This window comes from Pecten maximus, chromosome 8 (assembly GCF_902652985.1).
Source record: "Pecten maximus chromosome 8, xPecMax1.1, whole genome shotgun sequence".
NCBI classification, from domain to species: Eukaryota; Metazoa; Mollusca; class Bivalvia; order Pectinida; family Pectinidae; genus Pecten; species Pecten maximus.
In genome coordinates, this window is record NC_047022.1 from 34,829,245 (window position 1) to 34,847,994 (window position 18,750).

Sequence of the window (18,750 nt, forward strand, 5' to 3'; positions counted from 1 at the left end):
ACAATACATTAATTACAGTAAAAGTGAGAAAATTAAAAGGCAATTTGAACTCAATTGGAAGAAATGGAAACCTGTTCTAGATTTATAGTCATCTGAAAAAGATAGTTCCTCTTTGCATATATAGCTTTAGGTCCCCAAAGACTGACATCGCCTGTTCTAGCTCCTTTCCATTACTTTTTATTTTTACCATTTAAAGAAATTTTCTCCCATGCTTCAGTCATGTTTATTTTTGTCTGTCTTTGTGTGTGTGCGTTCTATGTGTGATGGTGTGTCCGGTTATGCGTGTGTCTGTTTTGTCTTGTGTGATGGTGCGTCTATGTGTGTGTCTGTCGGTGTCGAAGTGTGTGTGTGTGTATGTCTGTGTAATGGTGCGTCTGTCTGTGTCTATCTGTCTGTCTTGTCTGTGTGATGGTATGTCTGTCTGCTTCCTTCTCACTCTGTATAAATTTAGGTTAGGTTATGTATGTATGTTAATTAATATGTAAATGATGTAAGTAGATGTGAGGCTTGTGGTTCAAGCTTAAAATAATCGTGATGAAGATGATGTTTTTTGTGTGATGATAAGGATGATGATGTTTTATTGTGATGAAAAAAATGATAATAATTTATGTATGGATAATGATATCATGATAGATGATGATGATGATTAAGTGTGATTCTTTTGATGATGATGATGATGATGATGAATGGATGAAGATGATGATGCTGATATGATGATGATGATGATGTTTGATTATGTATGATGATGATGATGATGGTGATGATGGTGGTGATGATGAACCGATGATGATGAGGAGTAAGATGATGATAAAGATGATGATGCTGATATGATGATGATGTTTGATTATGTATGATGATGATGATGAATCATGAGTATAGCTACTGTGGGTGTAAGAGTGAGAATGTGTGTGCATATATGTTTCAAATGTTTTGTATTTATGAAAAAAATCTTGAAAAATAAAAAAATTCAAAAAAAGTTAAAAAAAAAAAAAAAAAAAAAAAAATATTGTTCAAGCATATCTTTTTTTAGCAAAGGTGAGCGAGAACTACGCGATTATACAAACAGTTCTAAAATTACAGATTAACTAAACCCCTCATTTGAGATCGTCATGCACTGCATGAAAAACCTTTTAAAACTGAAACTTGCGCCCGGCAGATTGGCAGTAAAAAAATAACTATGTTTTGTATATGGTGATTTTTTACCTTCTTTTGGTACTCCTGATTCATAAAAACCAAACTCCGATTTACTATATGCAAAACGTCTGAAAAACATGATATATGAATTCTATCAAATGATTAGAACTCTAGGATATGTCAATCTTCAAATTCTTTTATATGGTGTCAGTGACTTGCCAACTGATTTAAATAGAATCATACTCTCCAACACTAGTTCATACCTGAAAAAAAGGTAAACGCTTTAAAAATTATAAGTAATATTTATGTCTATATACTCATTTGTTTATATAAAAGTTCAAACAATTAAAATTATTTTAAATACATCATGAGTACATAGTAGTATGAGAGTGAGTGAAAATGTGTTTTCTTTGTTTATATATATCAATTATTAACTTCTAATATTTTCCTACTACATACTCATTTTGTAATACTCATATGTTCATTAAACTGGAAATCTATAGGAAAGGACTAAATAGGCCTATAGGCTGAGCCTGTTGTCCAATCCCTTTTGCCAACACCAAATCTTTATGATACTGTATGTAAAAAAAAACCCCAAAAAACATGTTATTATACTTGTTGTGTTGACAATAAAATATTTTGAAATTGAAATTAGAACATATCACTACTCTACAGTACATGTCACATCCAATTTGAATAAATTAAACGCATCTAATTAAATATTGTAGACAAGAGCGTATACAGTTGTCATAATCAGAATCATATCTCTGTCATAATATACCTCAGATCAACAATAAAATTTAATAATGGTGCTTATTCATCGGAATAATAGCTTTTCCTAGCGATAGTACTTAATGATTTTCAATAATTGTAGTATTCATATAATATTTGAATATCCGGATATATCTGACCTTTTGGTTCTCGATATTACCTTCAGCCTCGTTTTCATTATTGCCCACGCTATCGGCTTCCCTACCTTTGTTGCTTGTACTGAAAAGTGAAACAACTATTTTCAGCAAACATGTCGTATAAAGACGCCAGAATTTACGTCGGAAATCTACCACCAGACATCCGCGAAAGAGACATCGAAGATTTATTTTTAAAATATGGAAGAATTATCTACGTCGACTTAAAGAACCGGAGAGGACCACCATTTGCTTTCGTTGAATTTTCCGATCCAAGGTTGAGAAATAATGGATTTTGTTTGTTTTGGAAACGTGCTTGAATGTGTTAGATTTAACCTTTTAGCACTACTATTTGTTATTTTCGACTATTAAAAGGTCAGAGTAGCCTTGGTACTTGTAGAATGAACATTACTCAACACGGGTATGTTGTAAGTTTCATGATCGCTAACCAGGTAAGTCCCGAGTCTCCTAGGTCTCTCGCCTTCCGATTGACGTAAAACGCATTGACTTATCTTCACTGCTGTCACGCCATCAGATTTTACATCATAAGGCAGGTGAGAGACAGAAGAAGACTTGGACTGTGCAACCAGGTTTTGACCTTTTCTTTGATTTTTTTTTTTGGGGGGGGGGGGGGGGGGGGGGGGGGGGGGGGGGTACTCCTATAACATAAGAGGCCGCTGGTCGGCTCTTTTTCTATCGAATATGATTTTGCCGACTGCGACGAGGTTACACGGCGCCTGTCAAAAGTAACTCGCCGTGTAAAACCTCTAACATTGTTGGGGGGGGGGGGGGGCATTCTGATTTTATTTTGAATGTTACGCTTGACATTTTTAAGTCAGTTGTTAAGAATCTTGATCATGTTTCATATACAGAGATGCTGAAGATGCTGTTCATGCTCGAAATGGATATGGCTATGATGGCTACAACCTGAGAGTGGAATTTCCTCGTGGAAGTGGAGGATACAGAATGGGTGGTGGTGGTGGTGGACAACAACGTTCAGGAGGTGGTGGTATGGGTGGAGGAGGTGGCAGAGGCAGCTTTGGACAGGGCCGCTTTTCAGCTTCACGTAGATCAGAGTATCGAGTATTAGTATCAGGTAAGCAGAGAGGTTTACAAATTGACACATTCATGTCATAAAGGCATGTTCACCAATCATTAGCTCACATGGTCCGAAGAACCAATGTGAGCTTATGCCGTACCGTGGCGTCAGTCGTCCGTCAACAATTTACTTCTTCATAACCACCGATCAGAATTTGACCAAATTTGGTTAAAAGCATCCATATGGGGTGGGGACTCAAAATTGTACAAATGGTGGGGCTGACCCCCCGGGAAGCTGAGGGGCGGGGGCCAATTTGGCTAAATTGATAAAAACAACATCTTCTCTGAAACTAAGCGATGGATATTGCTCATATTTGCCTGGTAACACCCCTTTGGGGTAGGGATTCAAAATTGTTCAAATGGTGGGGCTGATCCCCCGTGGTCCTGAGGGACAGGGCCAAAAGTGGTCAATTTGTTTAAACAACTTCTCTGGAACTAAGCAATGGATATAGCTCATATTTGACTGGTAGCATCGATCCTTTTGGGGTAGGGATTCAAAATTGTATAAAGGAAGGAGCTGACCACCCCTGGGAGGCAGAGGGCAGGGTTAAAAGGGTTTAATCAGTTTCTCTGAAACTAAGCAATGGATATCACTCACATTTGTGTGGTAGCAATCCCTATTGGGCTTAAAAGTCAATTTCATTTCATGGATTAATTGTACTTTTTGACATAAAAACCACATTTGTATGGTAGTATGGTTATGGGGTGGGTATTCAAAATTGTACAAATGTTGGGGTTAACCCCCCGGGGGGCTGAGGGGTGGGGCCAAAAGAATTACAATAAAACCAATGTACATGTACCCATATAAAATGCTTACGATATAATGACATAGCAATTCCAGTGGCAAATATACTTAAGCATCATTCTTGTTTCATATTTCATGAAACCAGGTGAGCGATACAGGGTCTCTTGTTATCAATTGTGTTAAAGTGAACTTTTATTAAGGAAATCTTTACTATGATTGCTGTAGGGATGGTGCCATGAAATAATCCATTCAAAAGGTGTCTAAAGTGAAATCAACCAGAGCTGCTTGAATGCAAAATGTTGTTATGGTGACACTTTAAATGTAAAAGTGAAAAGGGGTGTAGAGCCAACGCCGGTGAGTTTATTAGTGGCTGGAGTACTGGGTTCCTGGGTCCCTGAGCTGGATATCCGGAGATATGCAGGGTGATTCGCCTTGGACACAAATTACAATTTTTAGGCTCCTAACGTACTAAAATTTTAATACGTTAGGAGCCTAAAATTCTAATTTGTGTCCTGATGAAGCCTCAAAAAGGCAAAACGGGTAGACCAATAAAGATGAACCATTGAGGTCTCCTTTGCCTGTTGTGATTGACCCTACCTACTTTAAATGCAAAATTTACACAGTATGGATTATTTTGCAGCCATATTTAACCCAAATATGAATCTAGCATTATTTAACGTTCCTGTTATTTAAACCATACCATATTTTCTTTCTTCAAACAGGGTTACCACCTACAGGAAGTTGGCAAGATTTGAAAGACCACATGCGTGAGGCTGGAGATGTTTGTTATGCTGATGTCTACAAAGATGGAACAGGAGTAGTGGAGTATTTACGCCATGATGATATGAAATATGCCGTCAGGAAACTGGATGACACCAAGTTTAGATCACATGAGGTTGGAATCTTTTAACTGCAGTAATATATTTCAAACTTGTATTGTATATGAAGTAGACTTAAAAGAATATATATGATCAAATGGCTTCTGAAAAAATATTTGATCATATGGAGGAAGGTATAATCTTGTAGATAATCTTGCTTACCTACATTTTCTCTAATGGTCTGCACTGCATACTACTCCAATAATATTGGAGGTTAACAGGACAGGAAACTTTTGACAGGCTGTCGTGTAACCTTTAATTACCAACGTACATAGGACCTGTTGCTGTGACACACCAAATTAAAATCGTTTAAAAGTTATCATTCTCACACTTCCTACGATGTGTCCTACCTTATTCTATTTAGCTATGGTAAAAATCAGTTACAAAATTTTTGTCCATATCTGTATCCAAAAACCAGTGATTATTATATTTTCTTGTTGTTTAAGCGTAGGTCCCACTTAAATATACGCCTTACTTGTTTTGATTGTGACCTCTCTGGGTTATTTCTGGTTTATCCAAATTGGGAGTTGCAATAGACGAAACGATGTGAAAGTTTAATTATGTGTCATTTGTGTTCCGTATTTGATACTAACCGGAAATGCAATGCCAGTTTAGTGACCCAGAATTTGATTACAGTAGGTTGTAAGTGAATTTGTGTGGATTTAATTTTATTTAAGAGGTATGTGTCCATCACCAGTTTGTGCATAAATGGATTAATACTTCATCAACAATAAGCGTACACATAGTTGTAACATAAATTATGTTTTACTTTTTTTGTTTTGCTCTATCGTGGCTTCATTTCTTAAGGGATTTTAATCAAACTTCACACAGTTACAAATGACCATAATATCTCTGGGAACGTGTTTCACGTGAGGATTTTCTGCGTCTTAACCTTAGTCAACATGCCCTATGAGTTTGGTTTCATTCTTGCATAAAGCATTGTTTACCATCTATCTAATGCTTTCAAAACTCCGGGACAACTAGTTTTAGTAAATTATCTACCCAACAGAACTACAGGTTTGTCAAACAAGAACCATCAAGGAAAGTGCATTAATTAAAACAATATCATCTAGTAAGACACATTTCTGAAGCCCTATTGTAGGATATTATCTGGAAAAAACCTAAGTTGCTGTTTGATTAGCGGTCTCCAATTGATTAGGTGACATACTACATTCAGTTCAATTTATGTCTCTGTTTCATTCACATGACATTTTTCATTATCAGGGAGAGACATCATATGTGCGTGTAAAAGAAGACAAAGGAGGTCGCTCTCGTAGTCGCAGTCCAAGAGGATCATCTCCACGTTACGACCGGTCACGATCACGATCATAGAGTGATCAACAGAGTACAGCAAAGTATAAATCATTTCTTTGCAAAGAAAAAGATAATTTATAGAATTTTTTTTAATTTGTTGATGACAACAGTTGTTTGGCCCTGTTATCCTCCATATATATGTGTTTTAGAAATCATTTTAAGACCAGATTATCATCAACCAATATATTTTCAGCAAAAGCATTTTTGCTATTATAAACAAACATCAAAATTGAAATTTGTCCTTTTACCTTTTGGAAATGGTTAAGTCCCCATTCCCGATAGTATATAATTATATTTCCTCATGAATTCATTAAAATTTCCACAATCTTAAAATCTGATATTTTTATGTTGGGTACAAAATGCCACATCCAATCTTTCCCCTTTCTCCTAATTCTACACTTCCGTTAAAAAAATGGAATAGCAAAATCACTGACAAAAATGGAGGTTGTTTCTATTTGTTTGAAATTATGCATTTAATTGATGTAATCTGTTTTTGCTACAGGTGCTGGTAAAATTCATTTTGAGAAGTTGGTGGAAAGCCAGGAAAATAAGAAGTAATGTGACATATACAAGGAGCACTCCATGTTTCCTCACAGGAGAGGTGGCTTTTGCTCTGTGAGATCCCTGGACATAAAAGACTTTTCACTTTCTAAGCAATGGAGGGCTTCAGACTATGGTATGATCTTAGGTGGAGACTTTTTGTGTTGTAATTTTATGTTAAAACGGAGCTATCAAAGCATGAGTCTAAAACATTGAAACAATAATGTGGGAAATTAAGTAGTTTTCTAAAGAAAATAAATAGGGTTTACAGTGTGAAAATGTAAAGGTATTTGATCTGTCTCAATTTCAATAAAACCTGCAAAGGTGGTATTTAGAAGGGTTTTTTCAAGGTCACTACTTATGGCAGCAAAAAATGAGCATTTTTTTCTGGAATCAGACTTTTACCGATGTTTGTTCATTTGTCTGTGAAATTTCTAAATTTGTATATAGCAATTTTAGCTCCTCAGGCCAAAAGAGCCAAATGAGCTGTCGTCTGTCTATCATCAACTTTTCTTTTGAATATTCTGACAATACACCTGCATGGCTGGAGGGAAGGGGACTAAAATTTGACATGTAGCATTCTAGGGCCAAGAAAGTTCAATACTGTACATGTTAAGGTTGTGGTTCTTCTTGGGGCAACAAAATTACTTACAGGATGGGATACACCCTTAAAAGACTTTGGTTCGGGGAAAAGTGTATAAAACTAAGTGTGGAGTGTCCTTGGGTCAAAAGGAAAGTCATTTGTAATGTACACTGTAAATGAATGTTTTGAAACTCTTTTGTCATAGGCAGAAGTCCAATTAATTGAAATGGGTTGGGATGGGAATGTCTTGATTGGTACTCAGAAATGTCGTTTAATAACAAGTTTGACTTTGTACCTGTTTATCATGCCAATAAGTGATTCAATATCAGTATCAAAGTTTTCAAATATAAAAGAGTAATTACATGTACACAAAGTGTCATGGAGGTATCATTGATGTATTGATTCATTTTAACAGTGTCCGACACAGTACCTAAGAATTTATGTACCAGTTATCCCCCCTTTACTCATGTTAATTTTTCACAAATTGATTTTACTCCAACAAAGTCATTATGACCCTTGTAATAGATCTGAGCAAAGTCTATTTCTCTATTCAATTGCTAGGTAAAAGTAGGTGAGTGGTACTTGCCCAATGGGACCCATTTATGGCTACACTACATCATCAATCATTTATATACAGTGCATGTGTTTTAAAATGTCGGATATATATATATATATGTATATGGTAAACTTATAACTTCATAAGTGCATGGTTTAATATGTTTTTTGTTTCTTGTTATAAGTTTGTGTAATTTAGTCAGATTGAAATGATTTAATGTGGAAAAAAAACTTACAACCATGTAAAATATTTTTTAGTTCCTACCTATCCACATTCATTCTACAACATATATTTAACTTGCAGTAAATCATATTCCTGTCCAGGTTTTTAAATTTTGTTGATTTATTGATAGCTGGTTTTGGCTTGGTCACATCCAGTTATTTTGTGTCTTTTGTAAGCTTTAAAATCAGCCAGTTGTGAGTAAAACAGCTTTAATACATATAGTTTTTCGAAGTCATGTTTTAAAAAAATTATTTAAAAAAAATATCTTTCATCAGATTTACATTAAAGTGTCTATGACTTACATTTCATAAACAGAAATGTTATTGTTAAAACAAGATTTTGTTAGTTTTACAGAGATGACCTTATTAGAACAAAGTTCTGCTGAGGTATTAATCTGATGAAATTTTAATTTTGTGTCAAAATTTGGTGCCATTATATATAGTATTTCAAAATTTGACATCTTTCTCAATTATAACTTTTAAGACTCTGAGCACAAGTTAATTTTCTGGACATTAAAACATCATACATTTAAGAAAAGATACTAATTTAGAAGAAGAAAATGCAGAATGACCTTTGTTCAGCCTCTGAAACTATGAAATTTAAAAAGGTAGACTGCAGTAAAATGGTTAGCTTTAGATGAACACATGCTTTGGAATGTGTGACTTTATTACATGTAGTGATGGAGTGTGTCATGGTTAGTTTTAAATATTTTATCATTTAAGAATTTAGGCCAATGAGGCACAAAAATATTGTTTTAAATTTGCAGTATTTAGCTTGTTGATTCAAAGTAATTGATGCTTGATACAAATATAAGAAGATACAAATGTCTGCAAAACATGTAAATGAATGGATTTTCACAAACAAAAAATAGCATGGAGAACAAACAATCGGAATATATGAAATATGGAGAAAAAAGGGGGTGTTTTAAGTTTCTTGTAGAAATCTTCCTCTTGCATGTGAACATTTCCATGTATTTTTTTCTGCATTAAGTAAAGCATTGTTCATACTTTGGAAGAAATGATAGTTTTGAATATGTATTGTATCTACTTTTATGGAGATTTAGTCATTTTTATTGCATAAGTTTTATGTTTAATGACAATGATTCAATCTTCTGGAGATTCAATCTTCTAATAGAGATATCTTTTCAGATATCTATTCATTTCATGCTTTTTGATGTGTATATTATTAAAAAGAATTAATGTCTTACTTTCTTTTTCTTTGTTGATTCCAAGGTCTAAGCTTGTAATACTCGGGAAGGAGTGAGTTCACTCAGAGGAAGCAAATTGAGATAATGGTATTGGATTCAATCTTTGGAAATACTGTCCTCCCCATATTCCACTCGGATAGAATCTTTTGGAACCTCTCCTTGGGATTGCGGGGTAGAGCTTTGTTGGATCAACATAGCGGAAAAAATGTCCCATAAGGATAAAATTCTGTTTGGATCCACTCTTGGATTTACCAGTATTCGCAAAAATCATATTTCTTTGGAAAAGAGGGAAAATTTCAGGAATCAACTCTATCAAAATTTTGACAAATGGGAGAGCTCTTGGGAACTAGCACAGGGAGAGATGGAAACAAGGAAACAGGAGAAAACCATATTTTTCTTTATATTGTTTATTGAATTCTTAAAACTTTATATTGCCTGTATAAAGTTTTTGTGTTTCAAGCTGCTTTAGTATAAATGTATTTATTCTAAAACAACTCTTCAGGAATTCATAAAATAATGTTTTTTCTCTGAAAAGATCTTATTTGAAAAATTCAAATTCAAATTTTATGAGAACATAATTTTTTTGATCGCAAAGAAAAATATAGCTCCTTCTGGACCCTGTCTGTGTTTGGAAAACATCCCCCTGGAAAACTGAATCCAATATCAAATTATAGGATCTTGTGGATCTTTGGAAGGGTGGATCGCTATAGGATCAGGCTGTGTACAGGCGTGGACTACTCGAGTACACAGTAGGATTGCTATAGGATCACAGTAGGAGGAAAAGATCTAGGAGAGACCCTTTCTCTTGGATCACTACAGGATCTTACTAGGATCACTGATGGATCTTAGGATATGTCTAAGAGTTCCTAGGATCACAAACTGATTGATAACAAATCTTAGAACATGTCTGCCTTAGTATTGCTAAGATTGTTGATAGGTCTTACTTGGATCTTCAGAATTGTCTACTTTAAAATAGTAAGGAATGCTGACAGATCTTTGGAAACAAATAGCTTAAATAATTAGTCACTGGCAGAGATCACTTGGAGTTTGGGATACCTGTAGTATAGATAGCTAGGATCTTCAGAAACATCTAACTTAGGATCAATGGCAGATTTTGCTAGGATCATCGGAAACATCTAGCTTATATAAACTAGGAATCTTGGTCTAACCATGCTATGATCATCAGAAACATCTACATTTGTAACTTGGGATCATTGACAAAGTTTGCCAAGGTTTTGGAAACATCAGGCTGAAAATAAAAATCACTGGCAGATTTTGCTCTGGTCTTTGGAAACATCTAGCTGAAAATAACTAGGATTATTTGTCGGATCAACAGAAACATCTGCATTTGTAACTTAGGATCGTTGACAGATTTGGTAAGAAGTTTGGAAACATCTAGCTTTAAATGATAATTACTGGTGGATTTTGCTTGGATCTTTGGAAGCATCTAGCTTAGGATAACTAGGATCAACAGAAACATCTTACTTAAGATCACTGACAGGTCTTGATAGGATCTCCGCTTCCGGAAACATCTAGTTTTGAATTACTGCGATCGCTGACATATTTGCACAGATCTTCAGATGGATCTTGTTTAGATCACTGGGAAAGCTGGCGGATTTTGCTCGGATCTTCGGATGCATCTAGCTTAGGATAACTAGGACTCTTTAGTCGGATTATGCTAGGATCTCCAGAAACAGCTAGCTTAGATTTTATTAGAGAATGCCAAGATATCTTGCTCGGATCTTGGGGAACGTAAGAATTACTAGGATCGCCGAAGGATCTTAGGAGGAAAATAGAGCTAAAATAACTAAGAACAAGGACAGATCTTGATCTGATTGCTGAGGATTCTTTGGATACATCTAGCTTAGAATTGATAGGATACATGTAGCTGACAAATCTTGGATTACTAATAGACCATATATTACTGGGATTTCTGTTGGATCTTGTGTGTCAAGCTTCTAGGATCTGTACAGGGTTTTGATGGGATCACTGAAGGAAATGTCAAAAATGAGTTCCGTGAATTTTTTAACTCGCCCTGTCCAAAGGATTAAGGTGAACTTATGACATACCGTGGCATCTGTCTGTCCGTCCGTTCGTCTGTCCGTCAGTCAGTCAACAATTGACTTCTTCATAACTGCTTATCAGAATTGAAAAAAATTTGACTAGTAGCATCAATATGGGGTGGGGATTAGAAATTGTACAAATGATTGGGCTGAGGGGCAGGGCCAAAAGGGATCAATTTGGCTAAATTGATATAAACGACTTCTCTGTAACTAAGCAATGGATATCGCTCATATTTGATTTGTAGCATCATTATGGGGTAGGGATACTAAATTTTACAAATGGTGGGGCCTGAGGGCGGGGCCAAAAGTGGTCAATTTGGCTAAAATGATATGAACAACTTCTGCACTGAAACTAAGCTATGGATATCACTTATAGTTGACTGGTAGCATCATTTTGGGGTAGGGATTCAAAATTGTACAAATGATGAGGCTGACCCCCCTGTGGGCTACAGGCTGGGGCCAAAAGGGATCAATTTGGCTAAATTGATATAATCTACTTCTCTGAAACTGACCAATGGATATCGCTCCTGTTTGACTGGTAGCATCCTTATGGGGTAGGAAAACGAAATTGTACAAACGGTGGGGCTGACCCCCTGAGGGCATGAGGGGCGGGGCCAAAAGGGGTACATTTTGCTAAATTGCTATAAACAATCAATTGTCTGAAAGTAAGCGATGAATATCTATCATATTTGACTGGTAGCATCCTTAGGGGGTGGGGATTCAAAAAATGTAAATGGTGAGGTTGACCCCCTAGGGTGTCTATTTGGCAATATTTATATTAATGACTTCTCTGGAACTAAGCAATGATTGACATTGATGATTTCAGTGGTAACATCCCCAGGAGGCCCAGGGGTCTTTCCCAACACCAAGGGACTTATAGCTTTAATTACAAACATGTTGGATCTCTACTTTGTTTCTGGGTTATATCTTTGAAGCAGTTGAGATCCCAACAAAATAATCATACATCAACAAATAAAGTTATTAGCAAATGGAACATAAACATTATTTTGATGTTTGCTCAAATAAACCAGCTGAGCAATACAGGCCCTCTGGGCCTCTTGTTAGAAATTGTGTGGTAATGAAAAGTTCTAGGACACAAATTACTATTTAAGGATCAGAAAAGGATGACCGGAAAAGCCTTCTGTAATAAAGACCATTTATAATGCATCAAAATCTTTTGGAGATATTATTTATTGTAAAGAATAGGAAACATTGAAGCCAGTTTTGGAATTACTGTATACAGTGTATTTCAGTATTAAGAATTACTAAGAATATTGACCGGATTTCCTAATGGAAATGATGTAACTACTAAGAATATTGACCGGATTTCCTAATGGAAATGATGTAACTATAAAAATAAGGTCTCAAGATTGAAAGATGTGTTAATTTAAGATCTTAATCATGTCCGTTAAGAAATGTTATGGCTGCTAAAGGATGTGTACTTCGAAAACGATTTACTCGCAACAGGATCTTGTTAATTTACAGTAAATAAGATCATGTATTGTTAGCTCACCGGTTACAAGTAACCGAGAGCTAATGCTGTCACCCCGGCATCTGTGTCGGCGTCGGCGTCCCACCCCAAAACTTTTTGGGATCAGTTTTTGGAAAGCTTCTTAGTCCAAAAGTATACACCTCACACCCTTTTAATTTGGTTTATAAATTCATTAGATGTCTAGGAGTAATGTTATGGCAAAATCATACAGAAAAAATTTGCATTTTACCATTTTGTTAACTTAACTTTTTAGCACCAAATCCTCTTTAAAGGTTTTGGGGTAATGTTTTTGTTCCGTTTCTTATTATTATTCTTGTTTCTTTTCATTACTTCTGCCAAAGAGGTTTCCATCACTTTTCTTAGAAACTACTGGGAGGATCTTCATGAAACTTGAGACATGCTCATTAGAGGCAGAGGGTGTGCACACGTTTTTATTTTCGCGATCGGAAATCTAAGATGGCCGCCAGAGCCAATTGCCGTTTTGGATTTTGGTCTCCAATTTAGGTAAAAATTGGTACATAAGGATTTTGAGGTCACCTGAGACAAAGTCTCAAGCGACCTATTCTAATCCCCTTTTGTCCGTCGTCCATCGTCCGTCTTGCGTCCATAAACAATTTACATTTTCAACTTCTTCTCCAAAACCTCTAAACCAAATTCAATGAAATTTGGCTGGAAGCTTCTATGGCTAAAGGTCAACCAAAATTGTGAATTATATGGTCCCCACCCCCTAGGGGCCTGAGGGGCGGGGCTAAAATGGGTCAAATTGACTGAAATTTCAAAAATCTTCTCTACTCTCAGATATGATGGAATCAAATACCCATCAAAAATGGAAGGGTCTTAAGGTACTTTACCAAAATTGTGAATTTCATGACCCTTGGGTCTCGCGTTTGCCCCTTGGGGGGGGGGGGGGGGGGGGGGGGGGGGTAAAATTTACTATAGTTTATATAGGGAAATCACTTTTTGACTATAATTTGTTAGATTTCGATTTGAATTCATTCTAACTTGGTTACCATTATCAGAATGGGATGACAGTTTGATGGCATGCACATGTTGGCCCTGACTGACCCCAAGGGGCTGATGGGCGGGGCTAAAAAGGGTCAAATTGATTGAAATTTCAAAAATCTCTTCTCTCAGATATGATGGAATCAAATACTCTTCATAGATGGAAGGGTCTTAAGATACTTTACCAAAATTGTGAATTTCATGACCCTGGGGTCTCAAGTTTGCTCCTTGGGAGGGGGTAAAATTTACTATAGTTTATATAGGGAAATCACATTTTTGACTATAATTTGTTAGATTTCGATTGGAATTCATTCTAACTTGGTAAATATTATCAGCATTGGATGACAGTTTGATGGCATGCACATGTTGGCCCTGACTGACCCCAAGGGGCTGATGGGCGGGGCTAAAAATGGTCAAATTGATTGAAATTTCAAAAATCTCTTCTCTCAGATATGATGGAATCAAATACTCTTCATAGATGGAAGGGTCTTAAGATACTTTACCAAAATTGTGAATTTCATGACCCTGGGGTCTCAAGTTTGCCCCTTGGGAGGGGGTAAAATTTACTATAGTTTATATAGGGAAATCACATTTTTGACTATAATTTGTTAGATTTCGATTGGAATTCATTCTAACTTGGTAAATATTATCAGCATTGGATGACAGTTTGATGGCATGCATATGTTGGCCCTGACTGACCCCCAGGGGCTAATGGGCGGGGCTAAAAATGGTCAAATTGATTGAAATTTGAAAAATCTCTTCTCTCAGATATGATGGAATCAAATACTCTTCATAGATGGAAGGGTCTTAAGATACTTTACCAAAATTGTGAATTTCATGACCCTGGGGTCTCAAGTTTGCCCCTTGGGAGGGGGTAAAATTTACTATAGTTTATATAGGGAAATCACATTTTTGACTATAATTTGTTAGATTTCGATTGGAATTCATTCTAACTTGGTAAACATTATCAGCATTGGATGACATTTTGATGGCATGCATATGTTGGTCCTGACTGACCCGCAGGGGCTAATGGGCGGGGCTAAAAAGGGTCAAATTGACTGAAATTTCAAAAATCTTCTTCTCTACTCTCAGATTTGATGGAATCAAATACTCTAAATAAATGGAAGGGTCTTAAGGTATTTTACCAAAATTGTGAATTTCATGACCCTTGGGTCTCACGTTTGCCCCTGGGGAGGGGGTAAAATTTACTAGAGTTTATATAGGGAAATCACATTTTTGACTCTAATTTATTTGATTTCGATTGGAATTCTTTCTAACTTGGTTAACATTATCAGCATGGGATGACAGTTTGATGACATGCACATATTGGCCCTGACTGACCCCTAGGGGCTGATGGGTGGGGCCAAAAAGGGTCAATTAAATAAACTGAAATATTTCAAATCTCAGGTGACCGTTAAGGCCCATGGGCCTCTTGTTAGGGATGCCACATAACGCGATGTGGTTGCCATGGTAACAAAATGGAGGCCTCTGATTGGTCAAAATTAGGAAATTGTCAGATTAAAGTGAAAATTGATAAAGATAGGTTATGAGGGATACCGAACACAATGGTATGACTGTGGGGAGGTTTGGGGACATCTGTAATGGTTTTGGGTCCCACCCTCTGTTCCCAGGGGTCGCACCAGCCTCATTTATATAAAATAGGATTGCCCTCCCCAATGATGTTTCGCCACAAATTGGGGTGTAATCCACCCAAGTGTAAAGGAGGAGTTTGGGAGTTGGGTTTTAAAGCAAAATTTCAGCAAAGTTCTCCTTTTGGGGCCCTGCAACTCAAGCCCCAGGGGTCGCACCAGCCTCATTTATATAAAATATGATTGCCCTCCCCCAATAATGTTTCGCATCAAATTTGGATGAAGTCCACCCAACGGTTATAAGGAGGAGCGGGGTTTTAAATTAAAAAAAAAAATCAACAGCCCCCTTTTTGGGCCCCAGTGGTCAGACCAGCCTCATTTATATGAAATATAATTGCCCTCCCCCAATAATGTTTCATACCAAATTTGGATGTAATCCACCCAACGGAGTAGGGTTTTAAAGCAAAATAACCATCAAAGTTCCCCTTTTGATGCCCCTGTACGTTGAAAATTGACCCCCGTATCGTCAAGATGTTTTCACTAGCCAACGAGGGTAATTTTGAATGTCGTATAGATCGACATTCAACATTCAAATGTTATCCATGGCCAACGAGGTTACTTTAGAATGAATGCCATGCAGCTCGACATACGACATTCAATATTCAGAAATGAATATTGTGTATCGCGACGTAACGGTATATAAAACTGAAGGAATGGAACATAATTATATCATGGTTTAGGGACATGGATACAAATAATCTGTTCTGTGACATTGAGAATATTGCAGCGAAAGCATCTAGAACTCGTCAAATACCTGTACATGGGCAACAGTCACAAAACACCCATTCAAATCGACACGCTAAGGTAGTCTTATTGAATAGTAAAGGATTGCTGAGTTAAACCATGTATTTATTTATTTGTTGAGATACAATATTAGAGGTTGATTAAATGACCCCGTATAGCATACATCCGTAGTAACCAGCTGACCAGAGCGCATGAGTAATAAAAGTTTAATCAATTTAATGTAAATGCATGTATCTTGGGGATCGAACCCTAGATCTCTGGCTTGCTGATCTAACACTCAACCGAACGATTCTCTAATTGAGTGGTATATTGCGGCTATTATTTACCAGGCTTAGATGCGGATGACTGGACAATGTACATTGTTCCATGTACATAAAGTATGATCACGTGTCGCATAATAATGTATAAAAATGATCTAGCCTAAAATTTGAACAACGGAATGCATTTAAGAAATCTATAAATTTTGAGGGTCAAAAAAACCAAGAAGGCAAACTAATTTACACAACATGTAGTCGAATAACTGATCATTTGATTTGAGTAAACCTGTACGGTATATACATCTCCAAGTAGTTCACATCGACCTATAGTCGCCAAGTAAATCATGGATATTACTCATTAATCAATGTTGAAAACAGATACCTACATGTATGTTTAAATGGGTATAGCTCTACATCTCTGTTCCATATTTCCAATGTTGTTCCCGGTTTCAGGATAGACCAACGTATATGCATTGCCGTTTTCTGATATCAAAAATCGATTTTCTGATATCAAGAAATCAAAATGAATTATTGATTTCTGCTGTTAAGAAATTGGAAATTGTTGATATCAGAAGAAAAAAAATATTACTAAGTATCAATGTGAAAATAACGAATGGACAATAAGAGATTGCAAATGGCATGTCAGGACACGAATGTGTGACATTCGAATATTGTTGACGTATAGGCCTACAGTTGGAAGTCCGAGGACCTATTATATGGCTCCAAGGTTATCAATAACGGGAGTTTACTGCAAACAATACGGGAGCTTCGAGATAGTGAAAATGACGTAATATTACGTGGTTAGAATAGCATTTCCCGATTGTCCCACCATCCGGTGATTGTGACGTCATGTTTTTGTGGGATCATTGTACTCGCATCACGTAATTTTACGTCATTTTCTCTATCTCAAAACTCCCGTATAAATCAACCAAGCCCGAATGAACAATATCAAAAGTATCCGCCGGAACAAAATATGTGGAGGAACGGACAAGTCATTACTATAGGACGATGAATTGGGAGCCTATATCTACTCAGAAGAGGGCGCTTACAGAGAAGGGAGAGGGTTGATCAAACTTGAACCCATATATATATATATATATATATGTGACATTATATCTGATGCACAATTCGGGTTTCGTCCTGGAATGAGTACAAGTGATGCTATTTTTGCATTACATTCAATAATTGCAGTCTTTTAACAATGTTTAGTTGATTTTAAAAAAAGCGTTTGACCGCGTTTGATCGTATAAGTTTGTGGTACAAATTATCAAAATTAGGAATACGAGGAAAACTTTAATTTGATCAAAACTTTATATGGACACGTAAAATCGTGTGTAAGGTTGCATCTCTTGATTTCTTCGATAATAAGATCGGCTTCCTCCATAAGGGGAAAGTCTTTCCCCGGATACATTTTTTCTTTCTTTATATCGCATTGTAATTCACAACACGATTTTTAAGACCTTGGTTTATTTCTCATGCTTTACGCTAACGATATGGTACTTTTTTCGGAGACTGTCAAGGGTTTGCAAGATCTACTCGGTAATTTAGAAAGGTAATTCAAACCAATGGAAACCGAGTTTAAGTATAGAAAAAAAAACTTCAGTTGTTTTTCAAAAGGGTTGAGTAGTGCAATGCAATGAGAAATGGACATATCAGGGTAGTGATCTTGCTTGTGTAAATGATTTCACATATATTTAGGATTAAGTCTGGAATTTAATAATAAATTCAACAATATTCAAATACAGCTATCAAATAAGGGGCGGAAAGCAATGTTTGCACTTTTTACAAAATGTTATCGCATGAAATTGAAACTATGCTTCATCTTTTCGATACATATGTTGGAAGTATTTTAAGCTGTGATTGCGAGATATGGGGTAGCCAAAGGCAATTGACATTGAAAAAGTCCACACACATTTCTACAAAAAAATAAAAATCGACCTCAAATGCGATGGTTTATTGTGAACTAGGTCGTTTTCCACTTCAATATTACAGGAAACTCGGGATAAGTACTGGTTTAAGTTAGTTACTACACACAGTTGTATTTTAAATCCTGCATATGGATTTTTGAGAAATTGTAATAAAAGAAATTGTTTCAACTAGGTAACTTTTGTTAAAAATGAACTTTTTCGCTTGGTTTTGGATATGTTTGGGAAAACCAGCAAATGTATGCAAGCTATATCGACAATATTTTGCCAGCCATAAAGCAGATATTTTTTGACCATCAACACCTATAACATTTATTAGAGTCATCCTCAATATGTCATATATATTATAAACATCTTATGGACATCGTCACACTACCTTTTTATCTTACTAAATATATTCCTAAAAGATTTAGAATTTGTCTTACTAAGATACGTC

The 18,750-nt window shown here is 36.2% G+C and overlaps 1 protein-coding gene across 2 annotated transcripts; it reads left to right on the forward strand.

The window, feature by feature from the left end:
• The first annotated feature begins 2,072 nt into the window (after positions 1–2,072).
• Positions 2,073–12,418, forward strand: LOC117333306 (serine/arginine-rich splicing factor 1-like). 2 transcript variants are annotated; one of them, XR_004533876.1, is made up of 6 exons: positions 2,073–2,316; positions 2,912–3,135; positions 4,605–4,777; positions 5,985–6,115; positions 6,577–6,750; positions 9,208–12,418. XR_004533876.1 is itself a non-coding variant. In XM_033892541.1 (5 exons), the coding sequence occupies exons 1-4, from the start codon at positions 2,156–2,158 to the stop codon at positions 6,090–6,092; spliced, it is 666 nt and encodes a 221-aa protein (XP_033748432.1). In that variant the 5' UTR covers positions 2,073–2,155; the 3' UTR covers positions 6,093–6,115; positions 6,577–9,150. The 2 variants fall into 2 exon arrangements, 1 of the variants encoding a protein (XP_033748432.1); XM_033892541.1 differs by lacking the exon at positions 9,208–12,418 and having other exon boundaries at positions 6,577–9,150.
• The last annotated feature ends 6,332 nt before the right edge of the window (positions 12,419–18,750 follow it).

Coding starts and splice junctions, on each gene's coding strand:
- LOC117333306 (XM_033892541.1), top strand. CDS start 2,156: ATGTCGTATAAAGACGCCAGAATTTACGTCGGAAATCTACCACCAGAC. Junction 2,317..2,911: donor GTTGAATTTTCCGATCCAAG/GTTGAGAAATAA, acceptor TTTCATATACAG/AGATGCTGAAGATGCTGTTC. Junction 3,136..4,604: donor GTATCGAGTATTAGTATCAG/GTAAGCAGAGAG, acceptor TTCTTCAAACAG/GGTTACCACCTACAGGAAGT.